We start from the raw sequence: 23204 nt of genomic DNA, 5'->3' as shown, positions 1-23204 counted from the left end.
TGCACCACGTAATTAGAAACTAACAGGATGGATTAGTAAGACCTGGAAGAGAGACATGAAGAGGACTAGTAGCTTCACAGAGAAGTATAAAATACATGTGAATTAACTGACAACGTACTGGTGTCCATGGGAGAGATGGCAGTTCCTCCACTGTGAACCAATGGCTCAAAAGGTAGGTCAGGATGTGCTACTAGTAGAGGGGGAAGGGAAGTTATTCTGACATTCATGTGGAAAAAACAAAAACAACTCAGATTGCAATGTCCAAGCAAAACTGGAGGATAAATGCTGCTATGATACCAGATATACATTAAGTCATGCATCTAAGACAACATGGCAAAAGTATAGAAGGTAAGACAATGTGGTAAAGTCAACAGAATGCACACAAGAAACACAGTAGAGTTGAGCCAATGACTTAGCTGTCTGACAAAGGAGAATAGAGAATATACAACAATTCCGGGGGTGGTGGTGGAGGGGGCGGCGAGAGAGGACAACTAGTTATTCACGTAAACAATTTTATGTTGTTTCTGGTGGCTCACGCCTGGGATCCCAGCTACTCAGGAGGCTGAGGATCATGGTTTAAAGTTAGTCTAGGCAGAAATGTCTGTCAATCTCGCATCTTCAAGTAATCAGCAAACAGCCAAAAGTCAAGGTGTGGCTCAAGTGATAGAGTGCCAACCTTGAGGAAAAAATCTAAGCAAGAGTACAAGGCCCCGAGTTCAATCTCAGTACCACCAACACCACAACCAAAGCAGAGAGGTGAGAGGAGGAGGAAATTATCTAAGGTGACAAAGGACCACGATGGTAGCCTGAAGGAAAGGAAATGAAGATTCCTGAAAAAACAAAACTAGGTTTTTCAGATACATGAATTAACCTCTGTTTTTCCTGGCTGTCCAGGGCTCGTGAGTCACAGGAGAAAACTCTGAGTATCATGTCCAAAAAGATGCCCCGAATGTCATGTCTTTGTGTTTGTCAACATTTGTTATCAGATACAAGGCATGCTCTGGGTCAAAACACTTGTCCCTTTGAAGAGAACAATGGTGCATGTGCGTGTGCGCGTGCGTGTGTATGTGTGCATGTATGTTTACCTGGGCGCCAGGGTCCTGGGGAGGACCTTTTCTACCCTCTTATCCTTGTAGGATAAGAACTGTAGGATCCTAACTCCTAAAGCCTTGTTATGACACGATTTTGGAGTTATTAAAGGTGTCCTAAATAGCTTACAGTAGAAACCAAAGACGTATAACACTTATGATTTGATTTTACATGAAAAAGGGGGAAAACCTGTACATGTAAATAAGACCATACAACGTAAGTCGCAAGTAAAATACCAGGATATATCTGAATGTTATAAAATGTTTACATATACCCCTCCACATGCATTCCTATCAAATTAGTGTAGATTAAAAACCATTACTAGCAAGTGTGCAAGGTGAAATGGGCCACCACTTTATAGATGCTGATGTGGAACTCTATGTGAAGAACCTTACAAATGGTTGTACAGTGACTGAGTCACTGTACTCATGGTCCCTTAGGAAGTGCTATGCAGGAAGACCCAGGTATGCAAGGCACATACATGTACCAGGCGTGCAAGGCACACACGTGTACCAGGTGTGCACAGGCACATACGTGTGCCAGGCGTGCAAGGCACATATGCGTACCAGGCATGCAAGGCACATACGTGTACCTGGCATGCGGGGAACAGGTCCAGAAGGGAAGGCATAAAACACCAATGGAATTCAATAGAACTGACACAAGAAAATGAGTTAAAGCGAGGAAGCGTAAGGGGCAGGAAACACGCTCAGTTAACCTAACAACTTTTAAAACAAACATAAACATGCAGAATCAAACGAGGCAAGAGTGAAGAATTAGGTTAAGCAGACGATTGAAAGTTTCTGCCAAATAGCCACAGATAGCCTCACAGATACTAAATTTTAGCTGTGTCCCTTAAACACTATTCATTTCTGATTAAATCTGCTGTGTTACAATACCACATGTGAGAGAGCAGATTACAAACCAGGATTTTAAATACAGGGAACTCATTTTTTAAAGAGTCATTTAGATGATGTAAACTCAGAGCTAGCAAATACTTCAATTTCTCACCCAGGAAAGGACATGCTGTTTGGCGGATTAATGTTCAGGTTTGGGAGGTCAATGTAAATTAAAATTTCAAAACACATTAGTGAAGTGGCTGCCTCTTCCTGAACTGCGGGCCTCACAGCTTGGTCCAACAGCGCGGGCGCTGAGCTGACAAGGCCACAGAAGCCGCCGTTGGGCCGGCCGCAGGCCTCGCCCGCTGGCTGAGCCAGGGTGCCCAGCGCGCAGGCCTGAGCCCCATCCAGGCCCAGATGCCCAGGAGGCACTGCACTCAGCGAACGCCACACCTCTCTACCTCAGGTCCAAACAGCAGAGAAAATAAACTAGGCGTCCTTACAGGACTGAGCGTTAGGAAGATGCACGGTCATGAAGAGGGCTGTGACATTTTCACTGTGTCTCAACCCCTTCACATGGCCATTCACAAAGGTCTCCCAGTAAATAAAACGGAATATAGGCAAACCCCCAGAAGAGGCGGTCTGGGACACATCTAGCCACGAGGCACGGGATGGTGGCACAGGACCTTCTGTATTTTCTACTTACTATAAACCATTTTATTATCATTACGACAACTGGTATTCAACAGCAACAAACTTAAGGAGTTTAAGACCCTAATGTTACATATTTAACACTTCTTGGACTGAGGGCCGTTCGTTACTTTGTCTACGTGCCAGATACATTTCCATCCTCTCTTCAGCGCAGCCCCATTCCCAGGGTGGAGCTGACCACGCCACCTGTAGACCTCCCACCTTTCCCGAGGCCTGCCACGATGGGCCACGTCTCTGTCTCTGTCCTTCTGCCCCCCCAGATGAGGGTGAGGGGTTGTTCTAGGGTAAGGATTATGTTTCAGTGACCAGAGTCCCTGGGGCTCAGGGATGATATGAAGAACTCAACAGATGTAGGGATGCCACGTAGATACAGACTTTAAAATGCCCCGTCGCTGAGACACGCACATGTACATTTGTCAGTTGAAAGTTATTTCAAGGTGTGATAGGTCAAAACTGAGCTAGTAGGTGTTCTGGATTTTGACAGGAAGCATCTAACACTTTTTTTTTTTAATAAAGGAAATTCAACAAGTGTTTGTTGACTTACATAAATAAATCCACAGATCGACGTGATGAGAGAGAAGGGAGATGAAAAACTAGTTGGTCACAAGTTGACAGTCACATATAGGAATTCTAGCAGTCAGGGACACCAGATTTATGGCACACACTATTTCTATAACAAATAACTGCTCAATAAATAATTCTTGAAATACATGATAATGTAATATAACAAAGTAACAGACTTACATAAAAACTAAAACTAATACCAAGTTCAGGGAACAAACAGTACATGTTTTCTCTCATATATGGAAGCTAAATCTAAAGTACAACTGGACACGGTAACGTATACAGAGCTCTAGGCATCCACACGCAGACCAAAGGTGGCTACTCTTAGGGGACCAATCCACAGGTGTAACCCCTCTGAGCATTTAAAATACTATTTATCAGAACAATTTCTGGAAAATGGAAACGTGTTTTTTTTTTTTTGTCGTTTTTGTTAGTGGTGGTGCTGTCTTTGCTTTTGGGGTCTTGTCTTTTGGGGGGGGGGCAAAAGGGAAGTGCAGAAAGAAACAGTGAACAAAAACAGTGATGTATTCAGTGTACCCTATGTGGAAGATGAACTATGTAACTGATAGGCAGGGACGGGAAGGGGGTAAAGCAAGGAAAGGGGTGACACTGTCTAAAAAGAATTGTATGCATTTCCTAACTTATGAAATGGTAACCCTTCAGGACCATATACCGTCTAATAGCAATGAAATTACACTAAAGTTAAACTTAGTGAATAATTTTGGTAATTATGGACTATAAAACTTTTCTCCTCCCGTGGGCTCAGTACCAGTTCACCTGACACAGAAATCTCACTCATGTTTTGGGAGGAAGCCAGGCCAGCAGACCCAGGAACCCATGCACCTTCTGGAAGGACCCGATGCCTTCCTTAGGAGACCCTGGTTTCAGTGGGATGATCGAGGGCTGTGTGTCCCTTGCCGTGGCCCTTTCCCCTGCTGCGTCCAGGTATCATCTCACCTGATTTCACCTGTGTCATGCAGGCAGGAGGCCTCACGTGGTATAAGCCAGGCTGGCGGGCCTCAGGCCCCAGCTTTTCTCACCCCTTCCCTCCTAACCATGGTCATCTAGAACACGCGGAGTGGGCACCTCCCGTCTTTAACAGCACACAGCCATTCAGAAGGGAAAACAGCACCTTAGAGGAACAGAAATTCTAGAAATTCCTGCAGAAACCGGAGACCTGTTTTGAGAACACAGGGTGGAGGCGAGCTTTTTGCCGGAGGAAACCAAGGCTATTCCTAGAGGATATCCATGTGCTGCCACCTTGCTGCACGCCCTTCCAGAGCCAAGCAGCCCCAACACTGAATGCTTGTGACCCTGCAACTGGTCCGGGATTTCAAAATGCACGCAATATTGGCAAAACAAAACTGGCTTTCTCTAATGCTAAATAATTAAAACAAAAAACAACAAACCAAAAAAGCCAATTTCTTTCTTTGGCCAGTCCTGGGGCTTGAACTCACGGCCTGGGTGCTGTCCCTGAGCTTCTTCTGCTCAAGGCTACTGCCCTCCCACTTGAACCACAGCACCACTTCTGGCCTTTTCTGAGTAGTTCACTGCACGTGAGAGTCTTATGGACTTTCCTGCCTGGGGTGCCTTTGAACCATGATCCTCAGATCTCAGCCTCCCGAGTAGCTAGGATTACAAGCACGCGCCACCAGTGCCCTGCCAAAAAGCAACTTCTTTAACAAGGAATTAAAAAGAAAACCAACAACTGAAGTTGCATTAGAGATTGATGAGTATATCTTCAAATACAAAACAAGAGTATTTACACTGTCTATAGCTTAAATGCCTTCCTTTAAATCTTGTTCCAAATTGTTTTTCTTTTAGACAGGTTCCCAAAGTTAGATCATCTCTCATACTTTAAGGAGTGATTTACATTTCTCTGAAGGCCTTGAATACCAGCCTCCCAGGTGGCCCTAGGCCCCAGGCAAGACTGACACACTGAACACCACCATGTGCTTGCTGGCACTCACAGAACCCAGATGTGTACAGAGAACAGCCAATCGGGAAGGGATGTGGCCTCGAAACTTGGATCTGTGTAGCCGTCGAGTCTCCATTTAAGTGTGTGGAGTCCGACCTGGTCCTCCAGCCAGGCCATCTACTGCCGCTGCTGGGCCACGGTCCTTGGGGTGTGCATGCTGTGAGCTTACCTGAATTTGGTGAGACGTGCAAACCGCTCATGTCCTTGGACAGGCCATTGGTTTTGGGGCTGGAGATGGGCGCGCAGGCCGACGTGGCTCGGGGCGGCCTCTTCCCTGGGACTTTCACAGTGGTTCTCAGGAGATCAATCTCTTTACCGTGAACGTTTTGCATGTAATCCTGTTCAAAATGTTAAATAGCCAAGAGAGATTAAAAAGTGGACCTTCCACAGTGGAGAACACTAGGCTCTATCAGATGTCATGAGCTGTGCTCCTGTGACCCTGCTACTGTGTGAGGTATTTCCGAGGTAAGGATTTCGTCTCCAGGGCCTGGGTGCCTTAGCCATTATATTGAAATCTGAGTTTGGTGTCTGTGTCCTGAACTGACCCAGAACTGAAAACACAGGGGAGTGGAGCAGATGCTTCACCAGGGGGGACTTAGGAAACAAGTGTACACACAAATCCTGGATTTTTGGATTTTTTTTTCCTGCTGGTCCTAGGGCTTGAACTCAGGGCTTGGATTCTGTCCATGAGCTTTTGTGTTCAAGGCTAGTGCTCCACCACTTTGAACTGGAACTCTACTTCTGGCTTTTTAGTGGTTAATTAGAGATAAGAGTCTCAAGGACTTTGCCACCTAAGCTAGCTATGAACTGAGATCTTCAGATCTCAGCTTCCTAAGTAACTGGGATTACAGTAACTGGGATTACAGTCATGAGCCACCAGTGCCTAGCAATACATACATACATACATACATAGAAAGTTAGACAGATACATCTACATTCACATATATTTTATGAATTTACATAGTTTTTTTGCTCACTGTGGTGTGAACTCAGCGTCCCAGTCCCTGACAGGCAGACCCGTTACTGCCAAGCCACATCTTTAATCATGATTTTTTCCTTCCTTTTTTTTGTGCTGGTACTAGGATTCGAACACAGATCCTGGGAGCTATCCCTGAGTTTTGGTGCTCAAGGCTAGTACGCACCATTTGAGCCACAGCTCCACTTCTGGTTTTCTGGTGGTTAATTAGAGATAAAGAGTTTCATGGACTTTTCTGTCTGGGCTGGCTCTGAACCACGATCCTTAGATCTCAGCCTCTTAAGGAGCTAAGATTATATTTGTGAGCTACTGGCACCTAGCTTTGTTTTCTTTTAATTCTTGCCTACTATATGTACACTAGGCTCCTCTTGTACATCCAGGTAAAATTCTGGGGGCTGAAACATGGTTTCTTTAATACTTTTCTGTAGGGAGGACTGGAATGATCTGGTAGGAACTTAGTGAAAACAGTACAGAAGGAGGACCCTTGAGGGCTTGCGGGTGTCTGAAAGCGGGCTGTGAAGCAGCAATGTGCACTGTTTGGTCCTTGAGTCCTAGGTTTCTTCAGTTACTACGCCAAAGAACTCTCGGTCTTTGCTCCTGGTGGTGCCTGGCTAGTTCCTGGAGGGAAGGAGGCGTACAAGGACAGCTGCATTGTTTTGGGGGCTCACTTTCATAAGGTAGGGAGGGGAGAAAGGGAGGACCTGGGGGTGATCCCTCAGGTAGATCTGGGGCTCCAGCCCCTCCCCCACTTTCTTTCTCTCGAGGAGCACAGGTCTCCTTAGCCATGTGTTCCTGCCATGAAGTCCTGGGCTGCCACAGCCTCAAAGGGACAGGGCCAAGTGACCATGGCGAGAACCTTGAACTCACAAGCCAGAATCAACCTTACTCCTCACCAGCTCATTAAGTCACAGTGGTGAAGCATCCACCGCCACATCCACTGAAGGCCTACTGGAGAGTGAGGAGCTACTGAGCCTTAGGTGTGTTACATATTAATAGTAACAATGAAAATAATAACATCAATACACTTAATAATAGTCCAGAACACTGGACACAGATACATAACGATCATGATCACATATGATGAGAGGATATATTCAAAATCATTGTTGTGTAAATCCCTTCTCAGAGCCTTAAGCATAAGCAGGAATTGGCACAACCATCTTGGCTTTGGCAGATTCTTAGTGAATTCCTTTCAGATTTTTACACCCAGCAATTGGTATTTGTTACAGTGTTTAAGTCTGTCAGTGGAGTTGTACACATACACCCACACAAAGAAAGACTGGGGAGAGAATGAGGGGGACAAGGAGAGGGATGGGGGAAGGGAGAAAGAGAGAGGAAGAAGGAGAAGAGGGGGTGAGGCTGGATGAGGAAAGAGAGCAGGCAGACCGTGAGGTGGGTCTTACTGGCTCCTAGGGAACAGGCCAACGATTATTTCATTTATTTATTTGTTTGTTTACTTATTTATGCTGGTCTTGGGGTTTGAACCCTGGGCCTAGGCAGTGTCCCTGAGCTTTTGTGACCAAGGCTACTTTCTACCACTCGAGCTATGGTTCTACTTTCAGCTTTTTGGTAGTTAATCAGAGATAAGAGTCTCCTGGACTTTGCTGCCCAAGCTGGCTTTGAACTGAGACCCTCAGATCTCAGCCTCCCGAGTAGCTAGGATGACAGGCATGAGCCACCAGTGCACAGATGATGAGAGGCAGACCTCACCTTGCAGGCCACATGGCTAAGGGGGAAAAACTCTATAAAGTGAGGGTAAAACATGCAGGGAGGGGGGGACCCTGTGGGAGGCTTTCCAGCCAGCAGCCCTGGGGGGGATGCTGCAGGGTGCCGGTGATTTCCCTGGGACAGACTCCAAGGGGCCGACGGGACAAAAGCCCAAAGAGCCAAGGTCAGAACTAAGAAGAGGAAAATGACTGAAGATGAGGGGAGAGCACCAGGAGGTGTGGTTCCTTGGCGCTTTGGGCCAATCTGGAGGCAGGGGTGAGGCTGGAGAGAAGGTACCAGTAGGCAGGTCCTGAACCCCCTGGCAGTCACTGAGCTGTCTATCGGGTGTCTGCAGCGGCCACCGTGGAAGAGTCCGAGTGAGGAAGGGAAAGGGGAAGGTGTCTCCAGGTGGAGAACAGGGTTGATGACAAGATGTCTGACTACTCCAACTGTGAAAATAATACTATGACTGTGATCGACCATGAAAAAGGCTGTGGTTTGGGAAGGGTGTGGACCAAAGGCGGGAAAAACATAAATGACCATCGTTCAGCGAGACTGAAGGATGCGGTGGAAGGACACGCAAACATGTGTGGCAGAGGGCGGCAGGGGATGGCCAAGGACTCTCCGGAGGGAGGGAAGAGCGAGGTGCGTCTCCAGCGTCTCTAAAGTATGCAACCTCAAGTTTCAAACCCAAAGTTTATGCTCGTAAATAATGAATTCCTTCTTGCATAGTTACTCCTTTAAAAATATCAACTTGCTATAACTTTGTCCTTTAACAAATTAAAATACAATAACAGGAGTGTAATTGAGCATTTATTGCTTATGAGCTCTGAAATGAGGCTAATCAGAGAGTGACTAAGCCCCAGCGTGGGCTCTTTTAATAGGCATGTCTCAACATACAATAGCCAGGATATCTTATTTAAAATTATTACAGAAATGTAGCGAGCCCGCTTTCCGATGGGGAGGCGTCAAGGGAAGACATTTATCTCAAGCTCAGCGTGTGCCGGGGATCTGCCACCACTTCAGAAGAACTGGCTCTAAGAAGTCAGGATATCAATTTGTCAATTCCTGTATTTCAAGCCCATGAAAAATGCTAAAAGCTTACAAGATGCAATTCCCCGTCAATGGAAATTCTCAGGCCCAGTGCTGCCTAACAGGTGGGATGTAAAACCCCTAGAGGGGGAGGAGGGGGGGATGGATTGATGCTCAGAGCTGCTCCCAAGAGAAGCTGCAGGGAGCTCCGCCTTTCTGAAAGAGGTCAGCCTTTCACCCTCTCCCCCATCTTGGTACTTGAGGAATTAAAGCTGCGACCACCAAACAATGCTCGCTCTTCAGAGGCAGAGGAAACGTGCAGACCCTGGTTCTGAGGCAGGGGCCTCGCTGGGTAAAAGAAAGACAGCAAGCGTAGATTTTGATATGCAAATGCTGCAAGACACTACCCCTTCTCCATGTTAGTTGTGGAAAATGCTGATCGCAGATAAAAGAGGGGGAAAAAATCCCTTTAACAAGGCACGAGGGGTAATTCAAAGCCAAGTACTTTTAAACAGCACTTAACAAGTCCCCGGGGCCCACTCAGGAGCCAGGCCCCCAGAGGTGCCGTCTCCTGCCCTCAACAGCTTGAAAAAGTAGTAATTGCAAACCTATTTGCATTTTTCTTCTCAAGTTGTCCAGGCTCATCATGCGGGTTATTTATTTATTTCCCCCCCCACGCAGGCACCTGAGCAAAGGGACCCTTCCCGACGCGCCAACGGCGCGCTAACCATGCCTGGCTGTCCCCCACGCGCTCGACTCCCCGCACCTTAGCCATCTCTTGTTTTTTACATCTCGCTCCTAATTATGTTGCATCTATTGCCTTACACTTAATTAGCTGCATTAATGTGATTTCTTTTCACATAGTCAAGCAATTAAGAGCTATGATTGAGTTTCATTCAATTAGCCTCAACAAACATGCTAATTGATATCCCAGATGCAAATGAAGTGCAATGAGAGAAACCTGCTAGCAATCGAGGGCCACGTCAGAGACCTGAAGCTCCCAGCTTGCTGACAGAAGCACAGCTTAACGTGGCTCCCGCCTTCTGTGGGGCAGGCCGTTAGTGCCTGGGTGTACCCCATCACTCCTGATAGAGGGATTAGATGATTCGCTGCTGAACGATGTTGTCCTGAAACTTCAGAGCTGTGCATTCCCAGGCCTGGGAGGGGACCAACTGGGTACCACTTTGCTCTGGCAGAGTCCTCATCAACATATGGAGCGAGGCTACCCAGAAACATCCAAGGATTCTTCCCAAAATGACAAAGCCATCCCCTGGCCTTCCCGGAGCCCTTTGAGTGCATGATGGTCTATTCGGTTTTCAGTAAGTGGGGAGTTCATCTTCGTCAGCTCTGGGGCATCTGGCACTTGAGTTAAGCTCAAAATACAGCCATCCATCAATAGTCCCTAAAAATACTCTCACTATATTGATTCTCACAGCCCTGCATGGGCAGGGGGGCACTCCCCTTGGCTATCTGTGAAAGATGGTTTGCTGATGTGTTCTTAGGGTACCAAAAGCAGTTAACAAGATCTTGAAGCCAAACCAAAATGCATAAAGTGTATGATTGGCATCTCAAAACGAGGTTGTGAGCAAAAACAACACAAGGCTTTGGAAAGGTAATGGTTTAGCCTCTACTTGTTTAAAGTGGTCACAAAACAACTAATGCATTTCTTGTTCATACTTTATAAAAGAATTAAGATGTTTACAGTCAAACGATGAACAAAGTCATGGAGCTCTTTGTCCTAATGAGGTTCCCTCATGTGTTCTGGTTTCTAAGCCAGAAAGATTTACTACTTTATATCAGTATATAATACCTTTAAGTTACATGGCTTGAAGTTTGCTTTTTGTTTGGACCTAGCCTATCTAATTGAGCTTTTGTCTTCTATAATGTAACTTGGAAATCTTCAAGATGTGAGTCCTGACACGTGCCTAGGGGTTAGGAAGGCCAATAGGATTTTAAAAAAAGTTTTAAGATATGATTTGCCTTTGAAGGTGCAGAAGTGGGTGTATGCGGGGGGGGGGGGGGAATGCTGGTGCCCCCCAATGAGATGTGGCCGTATGAGGCAGGAGCCAATCGTGCTAGCTGTCATTGTGTTACCCACCGTCCTCCCGACTGTCCTTCGGTCACCGTCCTATTACCCACTGTGCTCCCGACTGTCTTCCACTCACTGTCGTATTACCCACTGTCCTCCAGCCATCATTGTATTAGCCACTGTCCTTGACACAGAAAAACAAAACAGAATTGGTTCACCTAAACAATCTTTTTGACAAACAAAAACAACTTCTGGCCAGGCACTGGTGGCTCATAACTGTAATCCTATCTACTTAAGAGGCTGAGCTCTGAGGATCCCAGTTCAAGAGCCAGCCTGGCCAGAAGTCTCTGAGACCCTTAACTCCAATAAACTACTCAGAAAAAGCCAGAAGTGGCGCTGTGGCTCAAGTGGTAGAATGTTAGCCTTGGGCAAAAAGAAGCTCAGAGATAGTGTCCAGGCCCTGAGTTCAAGCCACAGGATGGAAGAAAAAAAAAAAAAAAAGCCCACAAAACAAAGAACCACAACTTCTGACATTTAGAATTTCTTTTTTATTTTCTCAGTGCTGACATGGAAGTATAATAAAGCTCTTGTGTGGGGGCCTAAGGTACAGTGTCCCACAGAGAGGCTGCAATTGTTGGGGTTGCTGCAGACCTAATTATTTTGTGGGGTGATGGAGTCTTGACCTAAAAGTGACTAAGTACATGTCATGCATAGCCTAACAATGGTTCTTCAGTCTTGAGCAACTGCAGGGATTTTCTTGAGAACGGTAACAAAATGCACCCTTCTGAGAAAACAGATGATAGCATTAGTGGCCAATGATAAGTTATGAGCTTTCAAGCAAAAATGATAATGTGTACGTGTTCTAATAAAACTTTATTCACATGAACAGGCAGTAGCTATGGGCTGCATTTTGCAGATGTCTACATTAGGGGCTTGTGGTCTTGTTTGGGGCTCTCTACACTGATGATTTCCACCAAGACAACGTGTGAATTTCTGAGAAACAACAACAACAACAAAATTAAAAACAAAACAAAAAAACCCACACTCAAGTGGTAGAATGCTGGCCTTGAGCAAAAGAAGCTCAAGGACAGTGCTCGCCCTGAGTTCAAGTCCCAAGACTGGAAAAAAAATATACAAAAATACTCCAATCCCCACCCCCAACCTTGTTTATGAGCCTGTCTCAAATCCTCAGCAGCTTCCCTGACACAAGTGGTAGTGCTACAAAAGGATGCAATGCTTGGTATTATGTGAAGATTTGCAAATCAGCACAATGAACTAAGCTAACTGGAGCACAAAGCTACACCACACATGCACATGCCTATGGACAGGCACGCATGGATAAAGACGCAGAAATGACCACGTGCAAATTGGTTCAATGCACTTCAGTGTCGCAGAGGAGGAAAACTTAGAGACAGAGTTTCAGATTCCATGATGCATTACCAAGCTTTACCACCTATGCTGACAGCTGGAGGTGTGGCCTATGTGGTAGAGCACCTGCCCAGCAATCATGAGGCCCTGAGTGCCTAGAAAGGGGTGAGGCAGGGAGAGAGAGTTTTGGTATAGTATGGAGGGACATCATGATTATCTGAAATGGACATTAGAGTACGTGTCCCTTTCCCACTGCCATTATACTTGAACCTAAACACTGAAACACACAGAAACAGATGAAAGAATGTAGCCCCCAAAAGTAAAATAGTGCTAATCTCTTATCTATAGTGACATACAATGTATGGTTTATGTTTTAAATGAACTGCATCAATATCTTAGAATTTTCCATTTGAATTTCTAACATGAAAAATATCAATAGGCAAAGTCTACAAAAACAAAAGCTCTTTGGGGGATGTCTGTAATTTTAAGGGGTTCGGAGACCCAGGTCCAGTGAATATTGTGAAAAGCCACCAGTGGCTGTGTGAGACTTTGTATACACAACAAGGAAGAGCCCAGATCTGGACCTCACGAAGACTCTGCCAGGCTGTCCACATTTGTTTATCTACTCCAGGAGGAGAAAAAAAGGGCTCATTACCCATCCCCATTTCTATTGCACTTCCTGAATATCAAGGCTCACAAAAAAATACAGTAGTTCATTAAGTTCTATTTTTAAAAAGTCTTACTTCTGGGTTCAAAAAAAAGTATGTAAGAGAGGCCATTGTCAGATGCACCACTATTCCCAAATTCCGTTTCGTATTATTTTCAAAGGGAGCTAATCCATAAAGACATATATAGCTCCATCCATTCAAAGAGATCAAGCAAACGTTGAAGTCCAACATGTATGAATAATAAACAATAGCCTCATACATAGTCACAAGGTACAGAGGGAAGGCACGCTCCTAAAAATACTGCAGAAATATTGTAAAACTATGAAGAATCTTCTGGCCACATCCTTTCAGATCACACAACTCAAAGAAGACAATTTTTCCTTCTCTCCAAAGGACCCCAGTTACAATAGCAAGGTAGGAGGTAGCTTCAAAGAGAAAAAAATTCTATGAGAGAAATAATTTTGTTTCCCAAGACAGCCAACAGATTTCCAGTGCTCACTTTCAAAACTGCCTCCGTGAAGATGAACGTTGGTAAGTGCCAAGAGCGTGACCCGCCACCACCATGCGAAGAGGGTTCCCGGCAAATTAGACATGTAACGGCGACCCAGGCAAAGACATCGCTTATCAAACTCTGTTCTTCACTTAATAAAGGGCTTATTGGGCCTGGTAATTATGGCACACGTGGTAAAAGGGAGGACTGTTGAAGCTGTTGCTGGGCTTAGTGGCAGATGTGTCTCACTGTACAATGGTGAGCTCCCACACTTCAACTCAGGCAAATCTTTCCCGTCTGTGGGCTGCGGTGTCTAGTACTGAACATTTGTGGGCTAAAGTCCAACATCAGCCCAAGGGGAGAGGTTATTATAATATAAATCAAAATAGCAGAAAATTTCAAATTGAATTATGAATATACCTTTTGCTCCTTCATTCTATCTGTCTTGATTGACTTACTATATTGAGCTTTTACACTGCAAGAAGGATTTTTCTCATTTTAGGTTAGATTGAATATTATCCAGTTGTAACCCATGCGTGCTCAAACTCAGCCTGCCCAAGATGAATGGTTCGGCCGTGAGAACGCTTCTCTCCTGCCACTGCAGGCTCTCCAAAGGCAGCCATGCGCACATCGCCCTGCGGACTCTAGAAGACAGGGTGTCTCCTTTACATATGGCTCCGAAGACTTCTCTGAATTGTACAGCAATGTGCACCACAGTGAGAGGAGACCAGCTTGCAGTTAAAAAAATTTGGTGTCAATACTGGGGCTTGAACTCAGGGCCTGGGGACTGTCCTGTAGCTTTTCCATTCAAGGCTTGTGCTCTACCACTTGAGCCACAGTTCCACTTCTAGCTTTTTGGTATTTAATTGGAGATAAGAGTCTCACAGACTTTCCTACCTGAGCTGTGATCCTCAGATCTCAGTTTTCTGAGTAGCTAGGATTACAGGCGTGAGGCACTGGTGCCCAGAGAAACAAAGACTATTAAGACAATACAAACACTCCTCTGTCTGGGGTACTGGGGATTGCTGTGTTGTATCTTTGCCATTTGACCTAATGTAGCACAGAAAATTCCTGCTTGTTTTTTTTTTTTTGTCTATTACACATTTTAAGTACTTTAACTATTCAGCTTTCATGTAGGCCCATTGAACTGCTCAGTTTCCCTAGCCAGCTACTGCCCTCCAAAATAGTGTACCTTGTCAAATTCAGTGATTCTCAGTCTTCTGCTTTCCCAAACCAAGGAAGTCCAGAAGCAAGACCTAGCCTTCCCCTACCAGAAGGATCATCCCAGGGCTGAGTGCGGGAGGCCAGCATCGCTGCTTCCTCCTCAGGGCCTGTTCTTTAATCCCTGTGGGCGCTCATGTCCATGTCTTTAGAGGTGAGATTATTGGGAAGATGAACTGAGATCATACATGCAATGCTTAAAAAGCCACCACTACCCTCAATAAGTGCTGGTTTTCATTATCCTTAGCCAATTAAACCAGGTTTTTTTTTTCTCCCTGAGTTTCTGCAACTATTCCTAGACCAAGTGTGTGGATACCAACTTGAGGGAGCAATCGTGACACGCCATTAGGGATGACTGGCAGAGCAAGTCTTCACAGTACAGCACAGGACAAAGTAGGTCCCCTGCAAATAAATGACATTTCTCTCTTCTTCTCCCCTTGCCCTCCTCATTTATTTATTTTTTGGTGGGGACAGCATGGACATGGTAGTCAGACATTTTTATTGCAAAATGCCGTCTGGAAAAGATGCAAAACAAAATTGCTAAAACGCAAGGGAGAAAACGGAAAGGGGGAACACAAAAGGCCCCTTCCCTTTGCTTATTGAGTTCAAAAGCATAACAGGCAGCACCCTGCAGCAGACGGGAAGCTACACTAATTTTAAAGCCATAAAACGCTATCAAGTGCCCGGCGGGGCAGGACTGCTCTGAAGCTCGTGGCACCTAAATAAGACATGGTTCATTTACTTCGCAGCTTAGCCTAATGTAATCATCAGCGGATTCTTAGCCTAGAGTTGTAACAGGCAAATAGCCGATGCAGGGGCGGCCCTCCCAGCCATCGAGGGGGCCGCAGCTAGATTGCTGTTGATTAGAAAATTTTTCAGTTTTGACAAGCACTTAATGAACATAAATCGCACCTTGATTGGTTTCCGTTTGGGGCCACAGGCACACCTGAGAGAAAGAGGCCTCTCCTGCTCCACCCTGCCCTACCTGCAAGACCTTAGCAACACGCCGGCAATCAGGGTATGAGCCATAGAGGAAAATATTTATGAAACATCATAATGAAATTCAATTTCTTGGGAGAAGTGAAAGAACAATTCCTTGCTACCCCCCACGGCCATCCTCTCCCACTGAGACCCAGGCTGTGACTCACTGTCACAGAGGAAATCGGGGGTTGTGATTTATTTACCTTTGGCAAGAATTTCTGGCCACAATTTGTAACACTAAAAGGCCAAAGAAAAAAGGAAAACACAAGGGTACAAATTGGGTACAAAGGATGGCCATTACTATGTAAAATGTCATGCTGTAGGACAATGTCTCATGAATGCCATTAGGAGCTCAAAGAGAAAGCGGAGGCAGGCATGGCCCACACCTGTAATCTAGCTACTCAGGAGGCTGAGATCTGAGGATCCTGGTTCGAAGCCAGCTCAGGCACGAATGCATGAGACTCTTATTTCCTTAGTACTAGAAAAAAAAGAAAAAAGGAAAGGAAGTTCAAAGACACATTCAATGTTGCTAAATCTGTGAATACATACCTATGTTCTATTTTTCCATTTTAATCAGAAAAGCAAGTAGACAGAGTTTCTAACTCAGAGCCACGTTAGGTAGCATCTAGTAAATTAGATGGCTTAATATTTATAGAAACATGAAGATTTTGTCTAGTCTCATCCCATGTAATAAGCATAACTTCACTGTCAAGGTACACTGAAATATACCAGTGATGTGTTCTGGCCACTTTGTTTATCCAAATCCTGGGAGCTAAATAAAATAAACAAGGAACATGTTGGTAAAATGAGACTTTTACGAAGAATCTGACTACGTAGTATAAACCAGCACGGCATCCCTGTAACCACGAAGTCAGCCGAGAGTGGGCGGCCCTGTAACCACGAAGCCAGCGGAGAGTGGGCGGCCCTGGAGACATCCACACTTCCGTGAGTGTCACTCCGGGGGTCTGGAGTGTTGACACAGAGCAGAAACCATCTGTACACTCTCTCAAACAAGTTGGACGAATAACAATAGATTTTCCCGGGCACCCGAAGCCCAGGCAGCGTGGCCTCCCCTGCCCTGGGAGCCCAGGTGACCCACAGGGATGCTGGGAGTGGTTTTCAGACCACCTCTGAGGCTTCTCCATCTGTATAATTTTACTGGGCCCAACAAATACCCATTCGTTTCTCTCAACTAAGGCCATGGTGAGCTTTGGTGGCTTCAAAATTCACCCATCCTTTGTAGCCCTCCAATGATACAGATTTTAAAGCCTCAAGCTCAGGAGATAATTTTATGCTTACTATCCATTGCAACATTATTTACAACCAGGAGGAATCCCCTATCCACTTACTGGTGAAATATATAAGCAAACTGTGGTCTATGTATAGTGTGTTATTATTCGGTCTTAAAAAAAGAAGGAAATTAAGATCTGCCAGAGTACCGCCCTTACGTGAGATCTCTAGTTACAGACTGAGAGGAGAACGGGGCTAAGAGGAGGGAATGGAGAATTAGTGCTTAATGGATAAGGAGTCTTGATTCTGCAAGAGGAAAGGAGTTCTGAGGTTTTGTTTCACAACCATGTGAATGTCCTTGATGCTTTTAAGGGCCAAGAAGACAGGGTCTAAGGGAGGGATCTGAAACCACAATTTCAGGCCCCCATCCTACACATCACATGGACTTGCTGGACCCTCTGAGCTAAGGCAACAGTTGGAGAATCAAGGGAGGAAGAGACAGAGCCGTGGGAGGAAGTGAGGAAGAGTCGAGGGCTCCAGACTGTTAAGTCTCTGAATGCAGTTGTACCCAGGGCTCTGTGTGCATGTGAAATGTATGGTTCTATGTGTGTATTTACAATGCACTTCACATCAGCTGCTGCTGGCTGTGGCCTCAGATCCTCTCTCAGTGTGTTCAGCTTTCAATCACGTTGACACATACCTGAGATAAACCACTTTAGGAAGAGGAAAGGATTCTTTTTACTTTGGCTCACGTGTTCAGTCCATGGTTGCTTGGCTGCACTGTGGGCCCGTGGAGATAGTCCACGGAGGACGGAACATGTGGGAGACAGCCAGGAGGCAGACGAAATGGAACAGAAAGGTGCTGGGGGGAGGGGGGGAGGTGGGTTCTAAGACTCCATCCAGGATGCGCCCCAACTTCCTTCTATTAGGTCTTACCTCTCCCAAGCACTGGCTGGGGACCAAACCTTCAATACACAGCTTTTGGGGGAATATTCATGATCTAAACTGCATGTGTGGAAAGAGAGAGGCCCATGATTGTCTATGTGTCCAGGTTACAGAGCAGGCAGCATCGGTACACTAGGGCCCTCAGGGTGACTCTGGCCAGTGGATGGGAAACAAGAGGGCTCTTGAAGACAGGAAGACACAAAACTTCCATCCCAACCTGGACAAAGTCCTGCTCCCCGAAAGCTAATCGATGAGGCCCAGCCATGAACATCAAGTGCTTCTGTCTCAGTGGAGTAGATTTTCGGGCTAATCTGTAACTGGGGATTTAATGAAATCTACGTCCCAATCATTTAGAGAGTATGAGGTTGAGTGTACTGACACGGAACATTCAAAGCCAGAGCTGTGTGCGGCCAGAGGCAAAGCCGCTTGATTAGACATGACCTGCCCTGTAGTGCTGTGTCCCTCAGGGGGGACGTTCCAGTTCCTCACGTTGGGCATGAGGCACGGAGCCAAGCTGTGGCCAAACCTGGCATCAGGAAGAACAGGCAATGAACCTAAGAAAGACTTTCTTTTGAAGTCTGCCTGGTGTGGCTCGAGGGGGTGGCTGGGTTGCTCCCATCACCAGGGTCCTGAGAGGAGGCGGGGCTAGGAGGGATCAGAGCACATAATCTTAGGCTGGGCCCCACGGTGTCTAGGGCTGGGCTGGGAGGCGCTAAGCTGGTCCTTACAGGTCCACTCAGGAATCCCACCGCTTATAACTCCCTGGGCAGGAATTTCAGCCGTGCACCAGGCCCTCTCCCGACATGGAAGATGAATAGGCAGCTACGCTGAACTGTGAAGCCCCGAGGTCCGAGTTCTTTCTCATTATCCCCTCCATTTTTCTATCATGGAGCTCCCTAAGGCTCATATTTAAGTCCACAGAAAGGGAATCTAAGGATCCCTGAACAGGCTGCCCTCTGCCCGCCATAGCTGTGATCCAGAAACCTGGCTTAAAACCACGAGATACTCAGATCTGTCTCCCTCCCCAGGAAAGCTCAGCACTTAGGGCTTTTAAAGGTCTTGCAGGTAGACAGGTTTTCAAACAAACAAAAACGTAGACCACAAAGCAGGCAGCCACACAAAGCAACCCGCTTGCTTTTCATTATTATTGTAGTTTTATCTAAATGCTTAGGATCATCTGTGCAAAATGTCAAGCACAGATAAAGGAGCCAGTTAGGCTGGTCAGTGAGGAGCAGGGGTGGGCTCCCTGTCCTACCCAGCCTGGGACTCGCGCAGCTGGGGCTCGCAAGGCGCCTTTCCCAGCCTGGTATCCGGGACTGCCAGCCGGCCTGCCTTTCATTCCTGCTTTGGTTACGCTTTCCATCCATTATCTAAACTGACTCCCCCCCTCTGCCCCCTGCCCCCCCGATTTCTAGAAGATAACGGATGGCCAGTTTCCGATGTCCCTGGATGTGCATGGCACAGACCAGCGTGGGGCCTGGATGCCGTCATGCTCCAGTCGCAGCACAGGCCGGCACCCCCAGCGCCGGGATCACAGTTTTAGGAGACTGTGTGCCTACTCTGGCCACTGTCCCTGATATCCATGGCCCACAGGACCTCGTGGCTCTTTTTGCTAGGATGTGTGAACGTCACAGCATGGCCAGGGTTTACCCAAGATCTTTGGGGTCTATCACTTTCTGAAATTTTACAGACCCCAATGATCTGGTGTAGAATTTGAAGACTGGAAACTAGCAACCCAGCCACATACTCCCAAGTTTCTCACCAAGGCAAGTCTGAAGTCTGTCCGTGAGTATCCCTGCGGTTCCTCTTCTCATTTGAAAGAGCAATGCCAGACAAACTCAGCCACCCAGAAGAGACCCACTCCAGATGGCTGACAAGAGGAGCGCCTAGAATTCCACACCTAGAACCTCGAGACTCCTCCACACACCGTCACTGAGCATGGTGGTAGAAATCAAATCAATACAAAGGACTGCAATACAGGTCATGCCAGACCTGGCCTTTCAGGGTTATAATCCATTCTGGGCTAAGCTGAACCACTGGCTTAGAAATCTAGAACTATCCATGTGCTTGTGTCAAACATGTCTCCTTCAAAATGGCAGTAGGCGAACTGTGTTTAAAACAACAGGTGCTTTGCTTAATGAACAGCTGTATAACAAACAGAGCCCCGCAGCTCCTGTCCTGTTCTCTAATAATGGGTACAGACTTACAGAAAAAGAAGGTGGAGTTTGCAAACACTGAGGGTCATTGCAAGGAAAAGCCTGTGCATAGAACTCCTGAAGAACTGATTGCGAACAAGAACTCAGAGTTTGGGCTGAGAACTAAGCAGACATTTGTCTCCTACAGAACTTTCTGGCAGCTACAGCTGTTATCATCTCTGCCCCTGGCAAGAAGTAAACATCCTTAGGAACAGTCCTGGGTTCAACAGGAGGAGGAGCGTGTTATCAATCAACTCGCAAGAGGAATATTTCGATTACACTTCTCTCAGGAACATCAAGCGATGGAGGCAGTGGCCAGACCTGGCTCTGTGAAGCGTGCAGGCGGGCAGCCTCTCCCCGAGTGCAGGCGCCCTGCCTGGCGTAGAGGGCAGTCTTGAAGAGGGGTGGGCCCAGCTGCAGGTGGGGCTCCACAACAGGTGTTCTGTCTCTGCTCTGAGGCCACCTGGCCGGAGGTAAACCAGCACTGAACAGACCACAAAAGGGATTCTTCACTACAAGAAGGAACTTACATCTCTGTACAGGAATGTGACTATATGTCTCGGTATAAGAACACATCTATAGTTTCATAGATGGGCTACTGTATATGTCTATGTTGATGTACAGATGCGTCTTAGCTATGACTAACTACACTCCAATAAATCCATCGTCCAGTTGAAAATGCTGTACGTGGGTTGTCCATTGGGTGCCTCTCAGCTGCCAACGTTGCTGGTGAGCCGAGCCTAGCTTCCTTCCACACAGACACCGTGCCTGACGCAAAGCCTGTTTTGTAACGAAGTGTTGAAGAGCTCCTTAACTGACTGACTACTGAAAGGGAAAGAGACTGGCTGTGTGAGTGTATTTTACACCACTGCCTTGCCCAAACGTCTTACGTTGGGCCACGGATCGTGTGTGTACACCTGGAGTGGGCACCAGGGATGCGCGTGGGAGGTGGCCCCAGGCACCAGAGCTGAGCCAGGGAGGCCCACTGAGTCAGCTGCTTTATGGAATGGTTTTGAAAAGTGTTACTGTGGCTTTAAGACAAATATAAAAAAGTAATATCTGAATTGTAACCCCTCTGTACAGTATTTTCACAATAAAAAGATAAAAATAAAAATAAAAAAAAGGAATTGAGCGAGGTAAAGAGTACGTTAAAATACTGAATAATATAAAATAGTTGTAGCTTGAAACTTCCTGATACATTCTGGATATAAATCATTTTAACAACTTAAAAAAAAAAAAAGAACAGGAGGATTGAGTTGATTTCATTTCAATTTTTAAAATTAGGGTAAATTTGGGTGGTATTTTAACACCTTTAAGCAAGGTGTTAAGCCAATAAAATTATTGTTGAGATTTTTATAAAAACTATAAGACAATTGTTACATAGATTTTTATAGAAGCTATTCAACAATTGTTGGATAAATCCCAACAATGCAAATACGTGTTCTGTGTCATCTGATGGTGTTGCATATCTCATCATGTAAGGTTGGGAGAATATTATCTTCATTTTCAGAATACAGAATTGGAGGCAAGAAGAGAGGTGGTGTATTTCTGAAGGCTGAAGTATAAATTACAATTAAGACTGAGCAGAAACCAGAATGCATGGCTCAAATTCAATTCATTATTTGCAAACCCTGGGACTATACTAATATCTAAAACTCTTCTGCTAGCTGGGTGACATTGGGCATGTTTCTTAGAGTTGTCAAGTGTTGCTTTTTTCTGTAAAAAGCTAAAAATATTGTTTTCTAGAATTAAAGATTATGCCTTTTGTAAAGTGTTATGCACAGAACATGAAACAAGAATTCCATGAACTCTGAAGTTCTTTATGAAGTTTTTCTTAAAATTATTATTTGAAGAATCAAGATAGTGAAATTATTCACATTCCTTTCATTCCAGAAAGCATTATCTGAACACGTTTGAGAAGAATTTCTGCAACAGTCTTGTAATGTATGGGCTTTTGATGTACTTATTTGTCTTCTCTCTGTATCTTCTTAATGGGGTTATTATTGTCTCATTCATGAGTTTAAGAGTTCTTTATATATTATGAATAAAAGCTATTTGTCAAGAAAAAAAATAAAAATAAAAAAGTAACCCAATGTAACCCAATGTCCGACTATCAGAGTTCCTCTACCTAAAACAAGAGTCATGGACTTCAACTGACTTCAATTACATCAAAACTTGCTAAAAGAAGCAAGACAAAATACCTGCATTTTCTCCTATTGGGGGGGATCTAATTCATAATCTATTTTATATAAATCATCAACACATTTTACTAACATACAGGAAGTTTCTTGGCTCCTATGAACTGCCCACATCCCTACGCACAGGCAAATGGAGTCATGAGCAAGACTTAACTTCTTGTTTGTGATCTCAACCTACGAGGCTGAGTTCAGGACCCAAGTGCAATTATTTCCTTCACTCTAGATTTCTGCAGACACACACTGTTCTCCTTCGGAGCATGCTCCTGCCTTTCTATGCTTGTTTAAGATTTTACTTCATGTGTTTGGGGAACACGAAACACCCTTCCTCAGAAGGGTGGGCAGTGCATATAATGTAACTCGGGTGGAGGAGGGGAAGATGGGCAGGATGATGAAGGGGTAACACTGCCAAGGATACCCTGTAATCAGCAGCTGACTTACGGAATAGTAACTCTTTGCATAACTTAGTAATCAAATGTAAAAAAAGATTTTATTCCTCCTATGTCTTATATTGTGGAGTTACAGCTAGCTATGGATCAACAGACAAGGGGAAAAAAGAGACAGACAGACAGACAGACACAGACATATGGTCTAACTGAGTGTTAAGGGGCAGTATTATCTCATGAATGAGCAGGAGACAAGACTCTACTTATTATTATTATTATTATTGTATGTGTGAGGTTCACCTGGGGCTTGAACTCAGGGCCTAGGCATGGTCCCCCAGCTATTTTTGCTCAAGGCTAGTGTTCTACCACTTGAGCCTCAGCTCTGCTCTGTCAGAACTGACTTCAACTTCTAACAGAGGTATGGGTCCCCCTCCCCTCCCCAGGGATGTGCTGGGCCTGCCTGGCGGGGCCACACTCACGTGTAAACTGGGGTGATAGGTCAGCACGCCATTGTCGCACAGGGTGACGTACTTCTTCTTCCACTCTTTGTTCAGTGATTTTCCACTTCGCTTCAGCAACATGCCCTACAAGGAAAGAGGAGCC

General features: G+C 45.6%; 1 protein-coding gene across 2 annotated transcripts in view; it reads right to left on the bottom strand.

Moving 5' to 3' along the window:
- Positions 1-23204, bottom strand: part of Agap1 (ArfGAP with GTPase domain, ankyrin repeat and PH domain 1) — a 474515-nt gene that overhangs the window by 146961 nt on the left and 304350 nt on the right. For both annotated transcript variants that reach the window (XM_042678805.1, XM_042678806.1), the window contains exons 10-11: positions 23081-23185; positions 5348-5516 (exon numbers count right to left, since the gene is read on the bottom strand). In XM_042678805.1, the coding sequence (XP_042534739.1) occupies positions 5348-5516; positions 23081-23185 (274 nt within the window). The remainder of the gene's footprint in view (positions 1-5347; positions 5517-23080; positions 23186-23204) is intronic.

Source organism: Dipodomys spectabilis, unplaced genomic scaffold, assembly GCF_019054845.1.
Source record: "Dipodomys spectabilis isolate Male_0828 unplaced genomic scaffold, ASM1905484v1 ptg000049l, whole genome shotgun sequence".
NCBI classification, from domain to species: domain Eukaryota; kingdom Metazoa; phylum Chordata; class Mammalia; order Rodentia; family Heteromyidae; genus Dipodomys; species Dipodomys spectabilis.
Note: the sequence above shows the minus strand (reverse complement) of the source record. Positions and strands in the feature narration are given on the sequence as shown.